The 23,665-nt window shown below is 43.3% G+C and overlaps 2 protein-coding genes across 4 annotated transcripts in view; both read left to right on the top strand.

The window, feature by feature from the left end:
• The window catches only part of LOC111960501 (polymerase delta-interacting protein 2), an 18,175-nt gene extending 4,695 nt beyond the window's left edge, over positions 1–13,480 (top strand). Inside the window, exons 2-11 of one of the 2 annotated variants that reach the window (XM_070438004.1) lie at positions 8,962–9,037; positions 9,376–9,473; positions 9,563–9,662; positions 9,778–9,853; positions 10,129–10,236; positions 11,008–11,153; positions 11,947–11,973; positions 12,136–12,261; positions 12,498–12,577; positions 12,967–13,480. In XM_070438004.1, coding sequence (XP_070294105.1) covers positions 8,962–9,037; positions 9,376–9,473; positions 9,563–9,662; positions 9,778–9,853; positions 10,129–10,236; positions 11,008–11,153; positions 11,947–11,973; positions 12,136–12,261; positions 12,498–12,577; positions 12,967–13,081 — 952 coding nt within the window. In that variant the 3' untranslated portion in view covers positions 13,082–13,480. Of the gene's footprint in view, positions 1–8,955; positions 9,038–9,375; positions 9,474–9,562; positions 9,663–9,777; positions 9,854–10,128; positions 10,237–11,007; positions 11,154–11,946; positions 11,974–12,135; positions 12,262–12,497; positions 12,578–12,966 lie in introns of both variants that reach the window. The other variant, XM_023982509.2, reaches the window with a different exon arrangement.
• A 2,055-nt stretch (positions 13,481–15,535) lies between these two features.
• Positions 15,536–23,665, top strand: part of lrrc75a (leucine rich repeat containing 75A) — a 28,144-nt gene continuing 20,014 nt past the window's right edge. Inside the window, exons 1-2 of one of the 2 annotated variants that reach the window (XM_023982508.1) lie at positions 15,537–15,873; positions 16,871–17,110. In XM_023982508.1, coding sequence (XP_023838276.1) covers positions 16,967–17,110 — 144 coding nt within the window. In that variant the 5' untranslated portion in view covers positions 15,537–15,873; positions 16,871–16,966. Of the gene's footprint in view, positions 17,111–23,665 lie in introns of both variants that reach the window. The other variant, XM_023982507.2, reaches the window with a different exon arrangement.

Below are 23,665 nucleotides of genomic sequence, written 5' to 3'. Positions count from 1 at the left end.
TTTCCCGAAACGGATCCAGTGTTTTGCCTTCCACCCAATACAATGGATCTGATCCCAGCCGGCGACCCGTGCGACGCCGAAAAAGGGCAAACGAGGGGTCTCGTGGTCAGGCTTCGGAGACGGGCACATCACGCTCCACTCCTAGCATACTACTCGCAATGTCCAGTCTCTTGACAATAGGGTTGACGAAATCCGAGCACGGGTAGCATTCCAGAGAGACATCAGGGATTGCAACGTGCTCTGCTTCACGGAAACATGGCTAACTCAAGAGACGCTAACGGAGTCGGTGCAGCCAGCTGGTTTCTTCATGCATCGCGCCGACAGAAAACAAACATCTTTCCGGTAAGAAGAGGGGCGGGGGTATGCCTTATGATTAACGAGACGTGGTGTGATCATCATAACAACACACAGGAACTCAATCATTCTGTTCACCTGATTCTAGAACTCCTCACAATCAAATGTCGACCGCATTATCTACCAAGGGAATTCTCTTCAATCATAATCACAGCCGTATATATTCCCCCAAGCAGACACATCGATGGCCCTGAACGAACTTTATCTGACTCTTTGAAAACTGGAAACCACAACACCCTGAGGCTGCATTCATCGTAGCTGGGGATTTTAACAAGGCTAATCTAAAAAACAAAACTCCCTAAATTCTATCAGCATATCGATTGTGCTACCAGGGCTGGAAAAAACCCTAGATCATTGTTATACTAATTTCCGCGACGCATATAAGGCCCCCCTCCCCGCCCCCTTTCGGAAAAGCTGACCACGACTCCATTTTGTTGATTCCAGCCTACAAACAGAAACTCAAACAACAAGCTCCGCGCTCAGTCTGTTCAACGCTGGTCCGACCAATCTGAATCCACGCTTCAAGACTGCTTCGATCACGCGGATTGGAATATGTTCCGCATTGCGTCCAACAACAATATTGACGAATATGCTGATTCGGTGAGCGAGTTCATTAGGAAGTGCATTGACGATGTCGTACCCACAGCAACGATTAAAACATTCCCAAACCAGAAACCGGGATTGACGGCAGCATTTCGCGTGAAACTGAAAGCGCGAACCACTGCTTTTACCAGGGAGGTGACCGGAAGCATGACCGAATACAAACAGTGTAGCTATTCTCTCCGCAAGGCAATCAAACAGGCTAAGTCCCAGTACAGAGACAAAATCGAGTCGCAATTCAACAGCTCAGACACAAGAGGTATGTGGCAGGGTCTACAGTCAATCACGGATTACAAAAAGGAAACCAGCCCCGTCGTGGACCAGGATGTCTTGCTCCCAGACAGGCTAAACAACTTTTTCTGCCCGCTTGAGGACATAAGTGCCACTGACACGGCCCCCTACCAAAACCTGCGGGCTCTCCTTCACTGCAGCCGAGGTGAGTAAAACATTTAAACGTGTTAACCCTCGCAAGGCTGCAGGCCCAGACGGCATTCCCAGCCGCGTCCTCAGAGCATGCGCAGACCAGCTGGCTGGTGTGTTTACGGACATATTCAATCAATCCTTATCCCAGTCTGCTGTTCCCACATGCTTCAAGAGGGCACCATTGTTCCTGTTCCCAAGAAAGCTAAGGTAACTGAGCTAAAACGACACCGCCCCGTAGCACTCACCTTCGTCATCATGAAGTGCTTTGAGAGACTAGTCAAGGACCATATCACCTCCACCCTACCGGACACCCTAGACCCACTCCATATTTGCTTACCGACCCAATAGGTCCACAGACGACGCAATCGCAACCACACTGCACACTGCCCTAACCCATCTGGACAAGAGGAATACCCATGTGAGAATGCTGTTCATCGATTACAGCTCAGCATTTAACACCATAGTACCCTCCAAACTCGTCATCAAGCTCGAGACCCTGGGTCTCGACCCCGCCCTGTGCAACTGGGTCCCGGACTTCCTGACGGGCCGCCCCCAGGTGGTGAGGGTAGGTAACAACATCTCCACCCCGCTGATCCTCAACACTGGGGCCCACACAGGGTGCGTTCTGAGCCCTCTCCTGTACTCCTGTTCACCCACGACTGCGTGGCCATGCACGCTTCCAACTCAATCATCAGTTTGCGGATGACACTACAGTGTAGGCTTGATTACCAACAACGACGAGACGGCCTACAGGGAGGAGGTGAGGGCCTCGGAGTGTGTGTCAGGAAAATAACCTCATACTCAACGTCAACAAAACAAAGGAGATGATTGTGGACTTCAGGAAACAGCAGAGGGAAGCACCCCCTATCCACATCGACGGTCAGTAGTGGAGAAGGTGGAAAGTTTTAAGTTCCTCGGTGTACACATCACGGACAAACTGAATTGGTCCACCCACACAGACAGCGTTGTGAAGAAGGCGCAGCAGCGCCTCTTCAACCTCAGGAGGCTGAAGAAATTCGGCTTGTCACCAAAAGCACTCACAAACTTCTACAGATGCAAATCGAGAGCATCCTGTCGGGCTGTATCACCGCCTGGTACGGCAACTGCTCCGCCCAAATCTACTGCATCTTGCCATGCCGTTCTGTACCACCACTCATTCATATATCTTTATGTACATATTCTTTATCCCTTTACACTTGTGTGTGTGTATAAGGTAGTAGTTGTGGAATTGTTAGGTTAGATTACTTGTTGGTTATTACTGCATTGTCGGAACTAGAAGCACAAGCATTTCGCTACACTCGCATTAACATCTGCTAACCATGTGTATGTGACTAATAAAATTTGATTTGATTTGATTTGGTGGTTCCTTTTAACATGAGTCTTCAATATTCCCAGGTAAGAAGTTTTAGGTTGCAGTTATTATAGGAATTATAGGACTGTTTCTCTCTATACGATTTGTATTTCATATACCTTTGACTATTGGATGTTCTTATAGGCACTTTAGTATTGCCAGTGTAACAGTATAGCTTCCGTCCCTCTCCTCGCCCCTAACTGGGCTCAAACCAGGAACACATCGACAACAGCCACCCTCGAAGCAGCGTTACCCATGCAGAGCAAGGGGAACAACTACTCCAAGTCTCAGAGCGAGTGACTTTTGAAACGCTATTATCGCGCACCCCGCTAACTAGCTATCCATTTCACATCGGTTACACCAGCCTAATCTCGGGAGTTGATAGGCTTGAAGTCATGAACAGCACAATGCTTGAAGCACAGCGAAGAACTGCTGGAAAAACGCACGAAAGTGCTGTTTGAAAGAATGCTTACGAGCATACTGGTGCCTACCATCGCTCAGTCAGACTGCTCTATCAAATAGACTTAGTTATAACATAATAACACACAAATACGGGCTTTAGGTCATTAATATGGTAGAATCCGGAAACTATCATCTCAAAAACAAAACGTTTATTCTTTCAGTGAAATACGGAACCGCTCCGTATTTTATCTAACGGGTGGCATCCATAAGTCTAAATATTCCTGTTACATTGCACAACCTTCAATGTTATGTCATAACTACGTAAAATTCTGGCAAATCAGTTCGCAACGAGCCAGGCGGCCCAAACTGTTGCATATACCCTGACTCTGCGTGCAATGAACGCAAGAGAAGTGACACAATTTCACCTGGTTAAATATTGCCTGCTAACCTGGATTTCTTTTAGCTAAATATGCAGGTTTAAAAGTATATACTTCTGTGAATTGATTTTAAGAAAGGCATTGATGTTTTATGGTTAGGTACAGTCGTGCAACGATTGTGCTTTTTTCGCAAATGCGCTTTTGTTAAATCATCCCCTGTTTGGCGAAGTTGGCTGTCTTTGTTAGGAAGAAATAGTCTTCACACAGTTCGCAACGAGCCAGGCGGCCGAACTGCTGCATATACCCTGACTCTGTTGCAAGAGAAGTGACACCATTTCCCTAGTTAAAATAAATTAATGTTAGCAGGCAATATTAACTAAATATTTAAAAGAATTAAAAAAATATATACTTGTGTATTGATTTTAAGAAAGGCATTGATATTTATGGTTAGGTACACGTTGGAGCAACGCAGTCCTTTTTCGCGAATGCGCACCGAATCGATTATAATGCAACGCTAGATAAACTAGTAATATCATCAACCATGTGTAGTTAACTAGTGATTATGATTGATTGATTGTTTTTTATAAGATAAGTTTAATGCTAGCTAGCAACTTACCTTGGCTTATTACTGCATTCGCGTAACAGGCAGGCTCCTCGTGGAGTGCAATGTAAAGCAGGTGGTTAGAGCGTTGGACTAGTTAACTGTAAGGTTGCAAGATTGAATCCCCGAGTTGCCAAGGTAAAAATCTGTATATTTTTCCACAGTAAAACAAGTCCTATATCGACATAACCTGAAAGGCCGCTCAGCAAGGAAGAAGCCACTGCTCCAAAAGTGCCATAAAAAAGCCAGACTACAGTTTGCAACTGCACATGGGGACAAATATCGTTCTTTTTGGAGAAATGTCCCCTGGTCTGATGAAACAAAAGTAAAACTGTTTGGCCATAATGACCATCGTTATGTTTGGAGGAAAAGGGGGGAGGTTTGCAAGCCGAAGAATACTATTCCAACCGTGAAGCACGGGGTGGCAGCATCATGTTGTGTGGGTGCTTTGCTGCAGGAGGGTCTGGTGCACTTCACAAAATAGATGGCATCACGAGGAAGAGAAATTGTGGATTTATTGAAGCAACATCTCAAGACATCAGTCAGGAAGTTAAAGCTTGGTCACAAATGGGTCTTCCAAATGGACAATGACCCCAAGCATACTTCAAAAGTTGTGGCAAAATGGCTTAAGAACAACAAAGTCAAGGTATTGGAGTGGCCATCACAAAGCCCTGGCCTCAATCCTATAGAAAATTTGAGGGCAGAATTGAAAAAGCGTGTGCAAGCAGAGAGGCCTACAAACCTGACTCAGTTACACCAGCTCTGTCAGGAGGAATGGGCCAAAATTCCCCCAACTTATTGTGGAAGGCTACCCAAAATGTTTGACCCAAGATAAACAATCTAAAGGCAATGCTACCAAATACTAATTGAGTGTATGTAAACTTCTGACTCACTGGGAATGTGATGAAATAAATAATTCTCAACTATTATTCTGACATTTCACATTCTTAAAATAGTGGTGATCCTAACTGACCTAAGACATTGAATTTTTACTTGGATTAAATGTCAGGAATTGTGAAACTGAGTTTAAATGTATTTGGCTAAGGTGTATGTAAACTTCCGACTTTAACCATACATACATTCCCAGTCAAACGTTTGGACACCTCATTCAAGTTTTTAAAAACATTTTTACTATTTTTCTACATTGTAGAATAATAGTGAAGACATCAAACTGAAATAACACCATGTAGTAACCAAAAAAGTGTTAAACAAATAAAAATATATTTTTGATTCTTCAAAGTAGCCACCCTTTGCCAAGAGTGTGCAATGCTGTCATCATTCTCTCAACCAGCTTCACCTGGAATGCTTTTCCAACAGTCTTGAAGGAATTCACACACATGCTGAGCACTTGTTGGTTGCTTTTCCTTCACTCTGCGGTCATCTCAATTGGTTTGAGGTCGGCTGATTGTGGAGGCCAGTTCATCTGATGCAGCACTCCATCACTCTCCTTCTTGGTCAAATAGCTCTTACACAGCCTGAAGGTGTGTTGGGTCATTGTCCTGTTGAAAAACAAATGATATTCCCACTAATCACAAACCAGATGGGATGGTGAATCGCTGCAGAATACTGTGGTAGCCATATTGGTTAAGTGTGCCTTTGAATTCTAAATAAATCAGTGTCACCAGCAAAGCACCATCACACCACCACCTTCATGCTTCACGGTGGGAACCACACGTGCGGAGATCATCTGTTCACCTACTCTGTGTCTCACAAAGACATGGCGGTTGAAACTGAAAATCTCCAATTTGGACTCCAGACTAAAGGACAGATTTCCACTGGTCTAATGTCCATTGCTTGTGTTTCTTGGCCCAAGCAAGTCTCTTGTTGGTGTCCTTTTTGGTAGTGGTTTCTTTACAGCAGTTTGACCATGAAGGCCTGATTCACACAGTCTCCTCTGAACAGTTGCTGTTAAGATGTCGGTTACTTGGACTTTATTTATTTGGGCTGCAATTTCTATGGTGCAGTTAACTCTCGGCAGCAGAGGTAACTCTGGGTCTTCCTTACCTGTGGTGGTCCTCATGAGAGCCAGTTTCATCATAGCCCTTGATGGTTTTTGCGACTGCAGATGAAACTTTACAAGTTCTTGAAATTTTCCGAATTGACTGACCTTCATGTCTTAAAGTCATGATGGACTGTCGTTTCTCTTTGCTTTTTTGAGCTGTCCTTGCCATAATATGGGCTTAGCCCTATTTGGTAAAATACCATCTTCTGTATACCACCCCTACCTTGTCACAACACAACTGATTGGCACAAACGCATGAAGAAGGAAAGATATTCCAAAAATGTACTTTTAACAAGGCACACCTGTTAATTGAAATTCATTCCAGGACTACCTCATGAAGCTGGTTGAGAGAAAGTTCTGTTACCGAAATCCCTCATTTGTTTAGGAAAAACATTCTGTATTCCCTCACAAGCCAAGATTAAATACTGCAGAATTTGTGAAATTGTTTATCCGACTTGTTGTGAGGCTTGGTGCGCACGGAATCAGTAGGCTATTAAAAAAACACTCACAGGCAACAGCAGCAGGATCTGTCTTATTTCTGTAGATGTATATGGATGATTTATAAAGTCAGACACATTTTAACGTTAGACTATTGGTTATAGATCTAATTAAGTTGGCGTTTCCTCTCCTCACTTTTCATAGACAATGAAGGCAAGGGCTGTTTTCTCGTCTCTAACTCCACTCCTGCCTCCACCGCATTGTTCTCAACACCAATATGCTGGTTAACTTTGCTTCTATGGACATAGCAACATGGTCTAGGAAAAGGTGCCAATTCAACAGCGCACTGATGGGTTTTAGAACCACGGACAGCAACCGCTATCCAATGCGGGAGAAAGTGCATTTGTTATATTATTTGCACCATTTGTTCATACATAATATAACCATATACAATTTCACTAGCACGTCTTCGATTGATGGACCGTGCCATCCTCACGGCCCCAACAATGGATCAGTCCACTCAGACAGATGTCTTGTATACCATCATTTATTTTTGTTACTGCTCGACTAAAGAAATCTCAGTCGACCAACAGCCTATCGACCAGTTTACTAAATGGGGTCAGCCCTAGCTGCAAGCCTGGTTGTTTTCAGACAGGTCAAAGTGAGAGTGTAGTAGAGGTCTTCTCGTGTCCTAAACGTTGGCCCCGGGACCCGAGAACAATCGGACCCAAACCTGAATGCACCTGACCCGTACCCTAATGGGTCCGAGCCTAGACCAGACCCAATTGGAACTGAGTGACAAAATTACATTTATCAGCCCTGTTGCTTTTCTGGTTAACGAATATATCTTTATATGTTGGCTAGGCTTTCTGTAAGTCAATAAATGCACTTTATTAGTGTGAAATACATATGCTATACAGAGCTGTAGTCGGGTCTATCAGCTGTAGTTCCATAGACCCGATGACAATCAAACAGGACCTGACCAGGACCTGAGGAAAAAGTTTGAATTTTGGACCCGGGCTCCCTCGGGTCTCCGGTGTTAGGGTAAACCTGTGAAGACCTCTAGAGTGTCGACTTACATAGCCACTAAGCCACCTATCGTGGAAAAAGTGACATTGGAACACTAGTAGGAAGTTGGCAACATATTTGACCTATATTAGCTAGTTCACTTTTTGTCTGAGTGGAAGAACGTAGAGAGCTTTGGACCCATCTACAAAGCCTGATCTGCTGTTGATTACATAAGAGTGCAGGTTAGCTTGAGCCAGCACCGAGTAATGAGTCCTATTTATTTGCCTCCCTTGTGCCAAGGGAATAAATGTAGAAGGGGTGGAGGGCTTGGGTTGACATGGACCCCATGATGTTGTTAATTGGAAGACCGATCCAGCACCAGCTTGTAATTCTGTCTATACTTTATGTAAATCTTGTGTAAGGTATTGCTGTCCTGTTCTTTCTCTCTCAATGAGAACTTATTTTTGTTACGATAATCTCCATGAAATGAGGAAACATTTGTTACCGATCTGACCCTCCGTTTTTAACAATGTGTTTGTGCTGGTATTTCAGCAGCCTGGTTGTTGTTCTTGTCAGCGACGGTATTATAATCCAAGGGTCAACCTCTGCCAGTAATCCCCAACATAGCTGATGAACACGCAAGCCTTTGGTCAGATCTCTTCTATATCACCTGCCAATAATATGGATATCTAGAGGAGCCACGCAAAACTAAATCCCCCATCCTGTATCACCCCCCAATGTTTTGAAGAATAGATCTGTCCAAGTATTGAGTGACTTGAACACAGCCAGCTGTTGTTCACAATACCTTGTTGATATAATTCTGCAAAGGGAATGACATAGATTAGACTTGGTATTTATGTTTGTTGAACTTTGATAAATCTAGGTGTTTTATTCAATTTGTCTGATTTTTGAGATTACGCTTTAGTCCAAGGGGGATGACTATGAGATGACATGTCATCTCAGTGCTCATGTTGCGTATTGTGTGCACTAGGTTCCATTTCCAAGCTGTTACAACACTTGGCTATGTGAGACTAATGTAGTTCTACAGTGTGATGTAGAGGTCTTCTTGGGTCCAAAAAGTTGGACCCGAGGACAATCCGACCCGAACCCGAACAGACTCGTTCGTATTAAAAAATATTTAAAATAGGGGGACCCGAGAACGATCGGACCCGACTACAACCATACCTAGACCCAACCCATACACTAACGGGTCCAAGTTTAGACCAGCCCCAATTGGACCCGAGTGACAAAATGATATTTATCAGCCAAGTTGCTGTTCCGGTTAACAAATAGGATCTGGGTCAGATTTCAGGTATTCAGGTTCGGGTGGACCTGTGAAGACCTCTAGTGTGATGTGATTTTTGTTCCTGGTTGTCATAGTGTGGCCTGTGTTTGGCAGGAACAGGCCAGAGGGGAAGGTTCTGGAGACGGTGGGAGTGTTTGAGGCGTTGAAGCAGCACGGCAAATATGAAACGGGCCAGGTAAGAGGGGCAGCGCCATGCGGTTTACCAACCCAGACCAGAGCTATTGGTCAGCCCCCCCCCCCTCCATAACCATACGGATCTTTTGCCTCGCTGTCCTAGACCTAAACATTAGGGGGCGACTTGATTCCTCTACACAGATTATGCCTAATCTTGGACTGAAAATAGATTTTTCATTGAGCTTGCTTTTTAGTGTAGAACTAGTCATAATCTGTGTCTGAGGAACCGGTCCTAGGTGAATGGTGGCTCTGTACAGTAGGCCTAGCCTATACTGTAGTTGTCCTTGTCACAAAGGGTGTTATCAACCTCAAGTCTGTTCCTCCATGTTCTCTCCTCAGCTCTTCCTTCATAGTGTGTTTGGCTACAGAGGGATTGTGCTGTTCCCCTGGCACGCCCGTATCTATGACCGAGATGTCATTCCTCCCATGTCTGACAGGTGCGTTTTACATCTTCTTAGAAGTGTGTTTTAATGGTGATATATATTTTTTTTATATAAACATTTTTACACCCATGTCCCATCCTCAGCAAGCCAGAGCCTCCTGGTTCACACGGGTCAAAAGAGGTGAAGGGGAAAACTCATACTTACTACCAGGTCCTCATCGACACGCGGGATTGCCCTCACATAGTACGTAACCTCTGAACACTACCAATGCAATGCCATTGTTCTTGCTGACTAGGCCTAAATGATGACATATACCAGACTGCTAGTCTTCTAGTTGTTTCTCCTGTTGTGTTGACAGTCTCAGAGGTCTCAGACAGAAGCAGTGACGTTCCTGGCGAACCATGATGACAGCAGAGCCCTCTATGCCATTCCAGGTAAACAACACATGACCCGCTGCTCCCTGTGTAGTAAATGTGGTACGTGGCTACGTGGTTGGATTTCTTTTCAAACGGGACATATTGAATTCTCCCACCACCCACAAAAATGCGTTGAGTTCTTATCAGGAACTGGCACTGTCAGTGTGTGTGAGTAATCTTGGCTGCCACGTGATTTTGTATAACTAACCTAGTTACTTCCTTGTACTACTTCTGTCCCTGCCAGCCTCCCTCCTGACTGGCATTTTGCCTGGCTGTCAATGTGTGTGTTTCAGGTCTGGACTATGTGAGTCATGAAGACATCCTGCCCTACAACTCCACAGAGCAGGTCCCCATCCAGCACGAGCTGTTTGAGCGCTTCCTCATGTTCAACCCTGACAAAAGTAAGCGCCAGCAACTCGCTGTTTTCCAGTTTCCACGTGTCATTTCATTGTACAGCATAGTACACACTGAGTGTACAAAACATTAAGGACACCTTCCTTATATTGAGTTGCACCCCCCCTTTGCTCTCAGAACAGCACCTGTTGTTCGGGGAATGGAGTCTACAAGGTGTCGAAAGTGTTCCACAGGGATGCTGGCCCATGTTGACTCCAATGATTCTCACAGTTGTCAAGTTGGCTGGATGTCCTTTGGGTGGTGGACCATTCTTGATACACACAGGAAACTGTTGAGCGTGAAAAATCAAGCAGCGTTGCAGGTCTTGACACAAACCGATGCGCCTGGCACCTACTACAGTACCCTGTTCAAAGGCACTTAAATCTTTTGTTTTGCCTATTCACCCTCTGAATGGTACACATACACAACAAAAATCATTATTTAATCTGTCTCCTCCCCTTCATCTACACTGATTTGAAGTGGATTTAGCAAGTGACATCAATAAGGGATCATAGCTTTCACCTGGTCAGTCTGTCACAGACTTGAGGTTGGAAACATGTTTTCTACACTCGGTGTACATTTCCAGTAATTTTTTGGAACATTCACAAATTACAACTTCTTCTTCCAACTTAAACATTCAGTAGTACTATAAAGTGTTCAAAGATTTGACATTCACAGGTACTGTAAAGTATACAATATATCCAGTTACTTTGTGGGCATTCACAAGTGTGTGTATGTATGTGTTACAACTGTGTAAACTGAGCGTTCTGTGTGTCCAGCCACCCCAGCTCCCCCGTTCAGTGCGAGGGACACTCTGAAGGCATGGCAGGAGAAGAACCATCCCTGGCTGGAGCTGTCTGARGTGCACAGAGAGACGACGGAGAACATCAGGGTCACCGTCATCCCTTTCTACATGGGCATGAGGGTAAGGATGATGTCGCTGTTTGGACTATGAGGCTCTTTCTCAAAAATCTGCCTTCCTTTTAGCTTCTTGTTATTTTGTGATATCCAATTGGTAGTTAGTCTTGTCCCATCGCTGCAACTCCCGTATGGACTCGAGAGAGGAGACGGTCGAGAGCCAAGCCGCACTGCTTCTTGACACACTGCTCGCTTAACCCAGAAGCCAGCCGCACCAATGTGTCGGAGGAAACACTGTATAACTGGCAAGCGAAGTCAGCTTGCAGGCGCCCGGCCCACCACAAGGAGTTGCTAGAACGTGATGGGACAAGGACATCCCAGCCGGCCAAACCCTCCCCTGACCCGGACAACACTGTGCCAATTGTGCGCCGTCTCCTGGTCGCGGCCGGCTGCAACACAGCCCGGAATTGAACACGGGTCTGTAGTGACTCCTTTAGCYCTGCGATGCAGTGCCTTAGATGGCTGCGCCACTCGGGAGGCCCCCTTGCCACTTATTTTTATTGCTCTGATCTGAATGAACTGACCAGGTTCTTCCACCGTATTGTTTTCCCCTCGAGTCTTTTTCAATCTGTGCAGATGAAGGGGAAGACAGGTTAAGACATTGAGAGAAAGCCTCTGTTTTAATTATGTCAGTTGCTATCAAATAAATATTATACCAGGTACTATGAGATCTTTCCATAACTCAACCCTTTCAATAATGTTCTGCTCGTCCCTGAGTCCTCCCACTCTGTCGTGTGATTCTTATGATGATCTTGAATCTGCCTGAGCACAAAGAATAAATGCAGTATTTTCTTTCTCAGGATGCTCAAAGTTCTCATGTGTACTGGGTAAGTAACATTTATTTTTTACAATTCCCTGAAAAAGTACAAATAATTAGAACTTTTACCAATGTATGATGTAGGACTCGTATATCCAGTCAAGGGTACAAATGTAGACTGTAAGAACGGCAACATAATGTGTCCCCGATGCTTATATGGCGTGTGTGTCAGTGGCGGTACTGCATCCGCCTGGAGAACATGGGCAGTGAGGTGGTGCAACTGAGGGAGAGACACTGGAGGATCTTCAGCCTGTCAGGCACCCTGGAGACGGTCCGYGGKCGGGGGGTCGTAGGTCGGGTCAGTAGTACAACCGCCACCACACAACAGAATTACAAACTCTCAATGGCTGTCTCTGAACCTTACTAAATGCCAAAACACTTGCTTCCTCTGTCCTTTGTTTCCTCAATTCCTCTCCAAGCTCATTGGCTGAGAGGATCTATGGTCAGAGGAAGCATGTATTTGACACAGCCACTCATACAGTATGTTACTTCCACGACTGAGTAGAGGCTATAACCTATGTTTTTTGTCTCCAGGAGCCAGTCTTGTCCAAAGAGCAGCCAGCCTTCCAGTACAGCAGCCATGTTTCCCTTCAAGCACCCAGTGGACACATGTGGTAAGTACTTCTACACACAGTAACGTTGGAGCACACAGTGACGTTGGAGCTGCATTATTAACATGAGTTAAGAGTATTGCAGCAGACACAGCAGTACCTGAAATGCAGGTTTATGGATGTTCTGGTCTGAGAATGACTTAATAAATTGGTTTTGCTATTTGAACCTGGTCCTTGCCTTAAACATAAGCTGGGGAAACATTAAAATATTAATTGACGTTTGAGTGAATCTTGCACAGATTTACAGGCAAGTAAACAAACGATCTAAAACACAGACGGAAACGCAAGTGTAARTCAAGCTTTCCAACATAAAAAAAAATAACATCAACCTTTCTCCCATTTTAGTACAGAGGTGTGATGGTCAAGATTCTAATGATGCTCTCTCTGTGCAGGGGGACGTTCCGCATCGAGAGGACGGACGGCTCCCACTTTGATGTTCGCATCCCCCCGTTCTCCCTGGAGAGCAACAAGGACGACAAGGCACCCCCTGCTGGCTACACCTTCTGAGGCAACGCAGCAGCAGGGCCACGTCCCTCAGCGCAGTCGAACAGCCAAGCCATCCTTAGGAACGGATCAAAACCCTTCCTCTGCTACTTTTCCTCATTTGAGATTAAGAAACGTATTTAATCGAGCACATTGAAGTTAGATTTTCAATGAAAAGGGACAAAACATGTCCTCCCAACACTGTGTTGTAGCTAATGAAAACTTCAGCTTTTTAGTGGAAAGGAGAAGGACAAGCGATCCGTCAGAGGTTGTTGATTGAGACCGTTCTGCATAGGTAGAATGGCTCGGTGAGCACTGATGGTATTAGCTTGTATTGTTAGGAGTGGGAATAAAATATGCCAATTGTTTCTCTCAGCTGTAGTTACTTGACCCAGAGGTAGACGTCTGGAGCCAGGCTCCCTTGTATTTTATTGGTGTTTTTAAGTAGCTCAAATTAGCAGACCCGTTGGGAAACCATTTGAAAGGACTTTACTAAATCCAAATAGAACGTGTCCAATAGTAGCCCTACTCTTTAAGAGTCCTCAGTCACGTCTAGACCTCATGTTGCTCTCTGATCTATAGTGTTCTGCAAATTCCTCTGAGTGTTGTTTGGCTTGTCTGTCACTTCTGTGAGCCTCCGTGATGGGGCCTGTGGTGAAACTTAGAAAAGGGAAAGTGAACCTGTGGTAGTGTCTCAAATGGCACCCTATTCCCTATAAAGTGCACGTGCCCTGGTCAAAGTGGTGCACTGTATAGGGAATAGGTTGCTGTTTGGGATGAAGCCTTTGAATGTAATAAGAAAGTGAATACAGGAGAAATAGTGACCCACATTGATGTTACCAACTGTCGGTTTGGCTGATGTGAGGGCCAGATTCAGAAGGGTGCAAATGTTCTGTTTCAGATAGAAATGTCATGCATAGAGCAGACATGGTTCTTCATTCTACATGAGAGAATCATGTCTGTTCCACACAATGCATTTATCGGAACATTTCATGTTGTTGCGCCCTACTGAATTTGACCATGGTGTGTGTGTTGGTGAGGGAGGTGTCTGGGAGACTGACTGGCTGCTATGCTGTTCTAGTCTGTAGTATCTGTCCCTTGAGTCAGTTCTGTTGGTTGGAGTCTCAAACTTAGATTTTGCTTTGTTAAAGGTGGAAACTAGCTTTTTGATGGGTGATGTGAAATTACTGTCTAATGATTGAATGGTAATCTGTAAAATAAAGTTGTAAAGAAAAATAAACATCAATTTCAAAGAGATTGTCCATTTGCTGATTGATACAGTGACTGTTAGTCTACCCCAGGGTTTCTCAAACTTGGTGCATGTTTTGGTTTTTGCCCTAGCACTACACAGCTGATTCAAATCAACTAATCATCAAGCTTTGAAAAGTTGAATAAGCTGAGTAGTGTTTGTGCAAAAACCAAAACGTGCACCCTTTTGGTCCCAAGGACAGAGTTTGGGAAATGCTGGTCTATCCTTGCAGGAGAGTGGGGCATTCGGCTGACGCTGCAGCTGAGAAATAGAGCTGTGCGCACTCAGCGTATTAGGACAGCAGAAGGTCATACGTTCCCCCCGACCCGCCCCTCTTGCTGTTCATCTAGAAACCTCATGCCAGAAAGAAATCTAGTTCCATAGTAACCAGTGGCAATTACTCATATTTGAGTTTGAAGCCATCATGGATCGACACTAAAACTTAATTGAATAGTTTCTAATGCATTTGAGTAGGGCAACCAGCTCAGCTGACGTATCGCACATACTGTTGCCATACCTGTAGTTGCTTTCAAGGGAAGGTTCGAGTATACAGATGGTGAATATTATTAGATTATGCTGAACGGAGCGCACACTGCTAGACCAAACCCCTACAAACATGCCCCTATCTTTCCTGTTGGATCTCTGACCTGTGATTTTGTTCTTGCGCATATTGAAATCATTACTGTGAGATCCATTTTATGACTGAACTTGAAATGAAAATGTCATTTGATAGTATATTGAATATAATTTTTACTCCCATTTCAAATCTAACTGATGACAGTGAGTATTATATTCTTTTTAAATCTGAGAAATAGTCTACTTAGATATTTACAAAAGACTATGCTATTCTATAGTTTAATATTACACTATAATGCTATAAAACAACACTATGGCCCTAAAATAAAAAGTATGTAAATCCACGCCGCCAACACCAGAGGTCAATATAATGCAATTCAATGATTTTCACTTCCCGTGAACAGTCCAATGCTGCAGATTTGTCATTTGAAATACTGCAATTACGAGACTAAAAGTTGCTGTTGAAGTCGTCTTTGCAAAGTGGTTAACGTACAAGCCAAGGTCATAATATTATCTAAGTATTTGCATGTCATAGTACTGTGTTATTATAGGTTATTGTAGGCACTAGACTACCTCTAAATTAGTCTACCCACTAGACTACCTTTAAATTAGCCTACCCAATCCCCATTCACCGTTCAGAAGAAAAGGCAAAGGATGTTGACCTAGCAATAGTCGTTGCGATATCCTCTTAGCAGGACGTATTTGTAGTGGGGAGCAGCCTGCCCAACCCATTCTCAGTGCGAGGACTTGAGGAGAGAAGCACTGTACACACCGCGCCTGCTCTGGTCGGCTCCTCCGACAGTGCGCAGCCTATATTCAGTCCCAACAAGAGACACCTTCAACCAGGTCCCGGACTCTACCTAGGCTACTGCTGAGGCCGTTCTAATAGGACATGCCTCGAAGAGCGAATCATAGAATAAAGGAACAACGATTCCAATATCTTGCCATGGAAAAGGTTGACATCACATGTGAATGATTTGGAGAGGCAGAGGTGAATAAACAAACGGAGCAGATAAAGATGTAAACATGACCATGTCCTGTCTCCATCGCRACCACCACATTCGTTTAGCTTTCCCTTCATTTTCTGCACAGACGCAGAATGCGTGGAATTATTGATTAAAAGGGAAGAGGAATCCAATGTGGACGCGAGGAGAGGAGGCACTCGCAACACTGACAGTCACATCAATTTAGTAGCGGCCTTATATTTGAAGGACAGAAATMAAGTCGTCTCCAGGATAGCACTGTGAGCGAGTGCATCCGACCGGGAGTTTGCTGGCGATCTGCGGGACTGCTGCTCCCCGTATTTGCGGCCATGCTGCGGGAATCATCCTCCGAGCTCTTCCCGARTTAAGGGGCTTTTACCAGCCGATTGTCATAACAGTGCATTCGTTAAAATTATTTCGTTGTCTAGAAGACGGATAACCCCGAGGCTTTTTTGCAGCGTTTGTTTCATCGTTTGCTAAAGAACCCTGCGCAGAGAGAGCTGATCATATTTCACTTAGCTCTTTAGCTCGGACATTTTTATCCTAACAAAATTCTGTGGAAAACATTTAATTATTTATAGGCTATGTTCCGCGAATTGCATAACAAAAGTTTTGGCTTGTGTCCCGGGTTGAGTGTGTGTCTGTTTGTGTTTATAGTAGGCACGCGTAGCAGCCAATTCGCTCAAGCTTATTGTGCGAGTTAGACATTTTATTGAAATCTGAATACATGTGTTGGAGGTTGTTTCCCCAACTGGTATTGCACTCTTAACAGCTGGACAGTGCACCATTCACTAGAGGACAGGACAGGTGTGTTGTCCAACTAGTCAGGTGGGGAACGAACCCAGAGGTCCTATCCACTTTAAGGCCTCGTGACTTCGTGTGCAAGGTTTTAATGTTTAGTGCAAAAACAAATATTTTTATGCAAGTCAGCCTTGCATGACTGCCTGGGGGGAGCAAGTCATTTCGTACAGCAGATTCTAACATCTAAACATGGGCACCAAACAGACCAAAGGTGTTGGGGGCCAAGAGGCTGGGCCCAGCCCACAGCACGGGTGGAAACGGACCCCTACCAAGGAGAGGGGTGACATCTTCACCTCCTTCATGTTGAGGTCAGGGGACCGGCTGAGTCGTGGAGGGTCCCCTCCGCCCTACCAGCGCCGGATAGGCATGATCCAGGAGATGATGCTGATGGCCAAGCAAGGCAAACAGGACAAGGCCACAGAGATGCTGCAGACACTCCGGCAGGTGTGTATGTGTGTGTGTGTTTATATGTAAGTGTGCGCGTGTGTTTATGTGCGTGTTCTTGACTGTGTGTGTGTTTGTTTGTGCACCTGTGTGCTCGTGTTCATGTGTGTGTTTGCGTGTATTTATGTGTGTGCATGTGCATGCACAGGTGTGTTTCATCTACTATAACCCCAAATCCCATGTCAGTTCACTGCAAATCCTAGTCTGAGTCTAGATAACATCAACTCTGATAGAAGTCCTTCACTAGGCCAGGAAGACACAGATGGGAGGGAGGTGAGCTTCAGAGGACAGAGGAGGGCAGACAGATGGACTGATGCAAAGACGGGTAGAGAGGTGTGATCATCAGAAAGCTGGTTGTGCTTTCTCTCAATTAGGTTGTGATTAGCTCTACCACAGACACACTGACACCGTCTGCCCCAGCACACCTCACTTTAAGGGACATACATACATACAGTGGGGAGAACAAGTATTGGATACACTGCCGATTTTGCAGGTTTTCCTACTTACAAAGCATGTAGAGGTCTGTAATTTTTATCATATGTAGACTTCAACTGTGAGAGACGGAATCCAGAAAATCACATTGTATGATTTTTAAGTAATTAATTAGCATTTTATTGCATGACATAAGTATTTGATACATCAGAAAAGCAGAACTTAATATTTGTGTTACAGAGAAACCTTTGTTTGCAATTACAGAGATCATACGTTTCCTGTAGTTCTTGACCAGGTTTGCACACACTGCAGCAGGGATTTTGGCCCACTCCTCCATACAGACCTTCTCCAGATCCTTCAGGTTTTGGGGCTGTCGCTGGCAATACGGACTTTCAGCTCCCTCCAAAGATTTTCTATTGGGTTCAGGTCTGGAGACTGGGCAGGCCACTCCAGGACCTTGAGATGCTTCTTACGGAGCCACTCCTAGGTCCCTGGCTGTGTGTTTCGGGTCGTTGTCATGCTGGAAGACCCAGCCACGACCCATCTTCAATGCTCTTACTGAGGGAAGGAGGTTGTTGGCTAAGATCTCGCGATACATGGCCCCATCCATCCTCCTCTCAATACGGTGCAGTCGTCCTGTCCCCTTTGCAGAAAAGCATCCCCAAAGAATGATGTTTCCACCTCCATGCTTCACGGTTGGGATGGTGTTCTTGGGGTGTACTCATCCTTCTTCTTCCTCCAAACACGGCGAGTGAGTTTAGACCAAAAAGCTCTATTTTTGTCTCATCAGACCACATGCCTTCTCCATTCCTCCTCTGGATCATCCAGATGGTCATTGGCGAACTTCAGACGGGCCTAGACATGCGCTGGCTTGAGCAGGGGGACCTTGCGTGCGCGCAGGATTTTAATCCATGACGTCGTAGTGTGTTACTAATGGTTTTCTTTGAGACTGTGGTCCCAGCTCTCTTCAGGTCATTGACCAGGTCCTGCCGTGTAGTTCTGGGCTGATCCCTCACCTTCCTCATGATCATTGATGCCCCACGAGGTGAGATCTTGCATGGAGCCCCAGACCGAGGTGATTGACCGTCATCTTGAACTAATTTAATTTTCTAATAATTGCGCCAACAGTTGTTGCCTTCTCACCAAGCTGCTTGTCTATTGTCCTGTAGCCCATCCCAGCCTTGTGCAGGTTACAATTTTATCCCTGATGTCCTTACACAGCTCTCTGGTCTTGGCCATTGTGGAGAGGTTGGAGTTTGATTGAGTGTGTGGACAGGTGTCTTTTATACAGGTAACGAGTTCAAACAGGTGGAGTTAATACAGGTAATGAGTGGAGAACAGGAGGGCTTCTTAAAGAAAAACTAACAGGTCTGTGAGAGCTGGAATTCTTACTGGTTGGTAGGTGATCAAATACTTATGTCATGCAATAAAATGCAAATTAATTACTTAAAAATCATACAATGTGATTTTCAGGATTTTGTTTTAGATTCTGTCTCTCATAGTTGAAGTGTACCTATGATAAAAATTACAGACCTCTACATGCTTTGTAAGTAGGAAAACCTGCAAAATCTGCAGTGTATCAAATACTTGTTCTCCCCACTGTAACTAGAGGGACTGGCTGTCTGAGTGAGGAGAGGATGTGAATGAGTTGGTCTTCCTTAGTAAACTACACCTCCATTCTATGTCACTCCAGGGTTGTGTTCACTAGGCACGAAAATTTAGAAAATAGGAAGAAACGGGGAGGTGCGACCTGAACTTGTCCAATTTGAAACTGTCCAATATGAAGTGTTTTTCTACGGTGTGCCCTGATGAATACGACCCAGCATTCGAATATAGTCAAATGACCAAAGGATATTAGATCAACTTAGATGACAGATAGACATTTACACCAACAGCTATCTACAGTATCTGCTCGTTGTGTACCATAACAAGCCGATGAGATGCATCTTGCAACTCCCGTGTCCCTCCCGTCCCGCACCTCCTTTGCCACACTATGCATGGTTTTTGTGAGAAAGTATAACTCATCCTGGGCTGTGTCATGTTGTTGAAACAGATGCCCACAGGCTCGGCTCGCCTTCCCTGCTGCTGTAATTAGAGGAGTGGCAACAATTTATAGCCCCTCTTTGATGCCATTCAGCCTGGCTCGATCGGCCTGTGGGAGGATGGAGAGAGGAGGAAAGTAGGGAGAGAGTGGAGGTAAGGAGTAGAAAAGGAGGGAGAGAGGAAGAAAAAGAGAGGCGAGGGAGGGAGTGGAGGAAATGAGGGAAAGAGAGGAGGAAGGAGAGAGATGAGGAAAGGAAGGAGAGAGAGAGGGAAAGGAGGGTAGAGTGGAGTAAAGAATAGATAGAGAGGATAAAAAGGGAGGGAGAGATAGTTTGGAAGAAGAGCTACTCCTGCTAATGTACTTTTACCTCATAACATTTATCTCCAGACTAAATTGAGAACGAGAACTTAACTATGCATGCAACTTTGCGATGTAGTTGAGGCCCACATGAAGCTATATCCACCAYACCTATACACTTTATATTGAATATCGGACATGATTTCATCGATTGGTTCATTCCTTTTGTTGATATCACTCTCAAGGGTTATTGATTTTCATTACTTCAACACTAGGTATAATTTGTTACGATCAAATTAGTCTGTCATATTGTCACATTCCCCGTATACATTTTGAGCTTTGCCAAAAAAGAAGCCTGGACATAGAGGCTATGTTCCAATCAATCCATCTAGTATCCAATCTTAAGAGGAGCCAGCTGTGTAAGCTTAAATCTTATCCTGTGGATCATATTGGTGAGGGCAGACAATCCTCACCCTTTAATTCATCTGTTATTTCACCAGGTAAGTTGACTGAGAACACATTCTCATTTACAGCAACGACCTGGGGAATAGTTACAGGGGAGAGGAGGGGGATGAAAGAGCCNCAGCAACGACCTGGGGAATAGTTACAGGGGAGAGGAGGGGGATGAAWGAGCCAATTGTAAACTGGGGATTATTAGGTGACTGTGATGGTTTGAGGGCCAGATTGGGAATTTAGCCAGGACACTAGGGTTAACACCCCTACTCTTACAATAAGTGCCATGGGATCTTTCATGACCTCAGAGAGTTAGGACACCCGTTTAACATCCCATCCGAAAGACAGCACCCTGCAGTGTCCCCAATCACTGCCCTGGGGAATTGGGATATTTTTTYGACCAGATGAAAGAGTGCCTCCTACTGGCCCTCCATCACCACTTCCAGCAGCACCTGGTCACCCATCCAGGGACTGACCAAGACCAACCCTGCTTAGCTTCAGAAGCAAGCCAGCAGTGGTATGCAGGGTGGTATGCTGCTGGCTTAAAGTTTTTTGGTGCCCTCATTGATTGTGTCCCCGCTTATAAATATCTTGGCATCTGGATTGACAAAAAGCTATCTTTCAAAAAGCATGTTGATGAGTTAGAAATTAAGAAATTAAGWATTAAAATAGGCTTCCTCTTTAGGAACAGGTCTTTGATCAAATAGCAGAAAACATATAATTCAGTCAACATTCATTCCGCTTATTGACCATACCGTGACTAGTTAAATGAATTTTAAATCAAACATAAAATATTGACTATGGCAATATAGTCTATGTGAACGCAGCTGCCACTGTATTGAAGCCATTGGATGCAGTTCATCATAGCGCCTTGTGCTTTATTACGGGCGATAAGTTCCGTACGCATCATTGCATTTTGTATCAGAAAGTAGCTATAGATATGTATAGTGTAATTGATGTGTATATAGATATGTATAGTGTAATTGATGTGTATATAGATATGTATAGTGTTATTAATGTGTATATAGATATGTATAGTGGAATTGATGTGTATATAAATATGTATAGTGTAATTGATGTGTATATAGATATGTATAGTGTTAATTGATGTGTATATAAAATATGTATAGTGTAATTGATGTGTATATAGATATGTATAGTGTTATTGATGTGTATATAGATATGTATAGTGTTATTGATGTGTATATAGATATGTATAGTGTTATTGATGTGTATATAGATATGTATAGTGTAATTGATGTGTATATAGATATGTATAGTGTAATTGATGTGTATATAGATATGTATAGTGAATTGATGTGTATATAGATATGTATAGTGGAATTGATGTGTGTATAGTGGAATTGATGTGTATATAAATATGTATAGTGTTATTGATGTGTATATAGATATGTATAGTGTTATTGATGTGTATATAGATATGTATAGTGGAATTGATGTGTATATAGATATGTATAGTGTTATTGATGTGTATATAGATATGTATAGTGTTATTGATGTGTATATAGATATGTATAGTGTTATTGATGTGTATATAGATATGTATAGTGTTATTGATGTGTATATAGATATGTATAGTGTTATTGATGTGTATATAGATATGTATAGTGTAATTGATGTTATATAGATGTATAGGTAATGATGTGTATATAGATATGTATAGTGAATTGATGTGTGTATATAGATATGTATAGTGGAATTGATGTGTGTATAGTATAATTGATGTGTATATAGATATGTATAGTGTAATTGATGTGTATATAAATATGTATAGTGTTATTGATGTGTATATAGATATGTAAGTGTATTGATGTGTATATAGATATGTATAGTGGAATTGATGTGTATATAGATATGTATAGTGGAATTGATGTGTATATAGATATGTATAGTGGAATTGATGTGTATATAGATATGTATAGTGGAATTGATGTGTATATAGATATGTATAGTGGAATTGATGTGTATATAGATATGTGTAGTGGAATTGATGTGTAATAGATATGTGTAGTGAATTGATGTGTATATAAATATGTATAGTGGAATTGATGTGTATATAGATATGTGTAGTGGAATTGATGTGTATATAGATATGTGTAGTGGAATTGATGTGTATATAGATATGTGTAGTGGAATTGATGTGTATATAGATATGTATAGTGGAATTGATGTGTATATAGATGTGTATAGTGGAATTGATGTGTAATAGTGGAATTGATGTGTTGTATAGTGTAATTGATGTGTATATAGATATGTATAGTGTTAATTGATGTGTATATAGATATGTATAGTGTAATTGATGTGTATATAGATATGTATAGTGTTATTGATGTGTATATAGATATGTTATAGTGTAATTGATGTGTATATAGATATGTATAGTGTTTATTGATGTGTATATAGAATTATGTATAGTGGAATTGATGTGTAATAGATATGTAAGTGGAATTGATGTGTATATAGATATGTATAGTGGAATTGATGTGTATATAGATATGTATAGTGGAATTGATGTTTATTGGTGTTCTGCGAAAGAGACTGTGGTCTCAGCATGACTCCCTGCTTAAATTTAAAAAATCCCTGCCATGTTGTTGTTCTGAGATCAGAGCCTCTGTTTACAAAGCATCTCATAGTAGGAGTGCTGATCTAAGATCAGTCTTGTATTTTCGACCAGACTGAATTAGATTATACGGACAGGGGGGGACCTGATTCTAGATCAGCACTCCTACTCTGAGACACTTTGTAAGTTTAGGCACTGGCTGAGCTAAGCTGAGATGAGGCCAGGGAGGGACAAACAGTCTATCATGTCATTATCAATCTTCTAGCTCTGGCTCTGCTCTCTCAGAAAAAAATTGTTCCAAAACGGTTCCTCGGCTGTCCCCATAGGATAACCCTTTTTGGTTCCAGATAGAACTCTTTTGGGTTCCTTTTTTTTCTCAGAGTGCAGAGGGTTCTCCTAAGGGGACAGCCGAAAAACCTATTTAGGTTCTAGATCTCACCTTTTTTCTAAGAGTGTGGCCCTCAGTTTCAACACACACCTGCACCACTTATGTGATAATGCCCTCGAAGCCGCTGTATGGAGGATATATTGGCACGGGTGTTGTTAGGCCCGAGACGAAGTCAAACCGTGCAAATATATCCTCCAAACACCGGCTTCGAGGGCATTATCACTTTTACACAACGGGTTACTAACATATTCAAATAATGATTGACATGTAGAAAGAGGAGGAAGGGAAGCGCTACTAAGGTACACTATAGTATATTTTGGTAGATAGAAGGTGCTCTTTGGTAAAAGGTGTAAATTGGTC

The sequence above is a fragment of the Salvelinus sp. IW2-2015 genome, linkage group LG4p (assembly GCF_002910315.2).
Source record: "Salvelinus sp. IW2-2015 linkage group LG4p, ASM291031v2, whole genome shotgun sequence".
Classification (NCBI taxonomy): domain Eukaryota; kingdom Metazoa; phylum Chordata; class Actinopteri; order Salmoniformes; family Salmonidae; genus Salvelinus; species Salvelinus sp. IW2-2015.
This window is presented reverse-complemented; position numbering and strand designations above follow the sequence as displayed.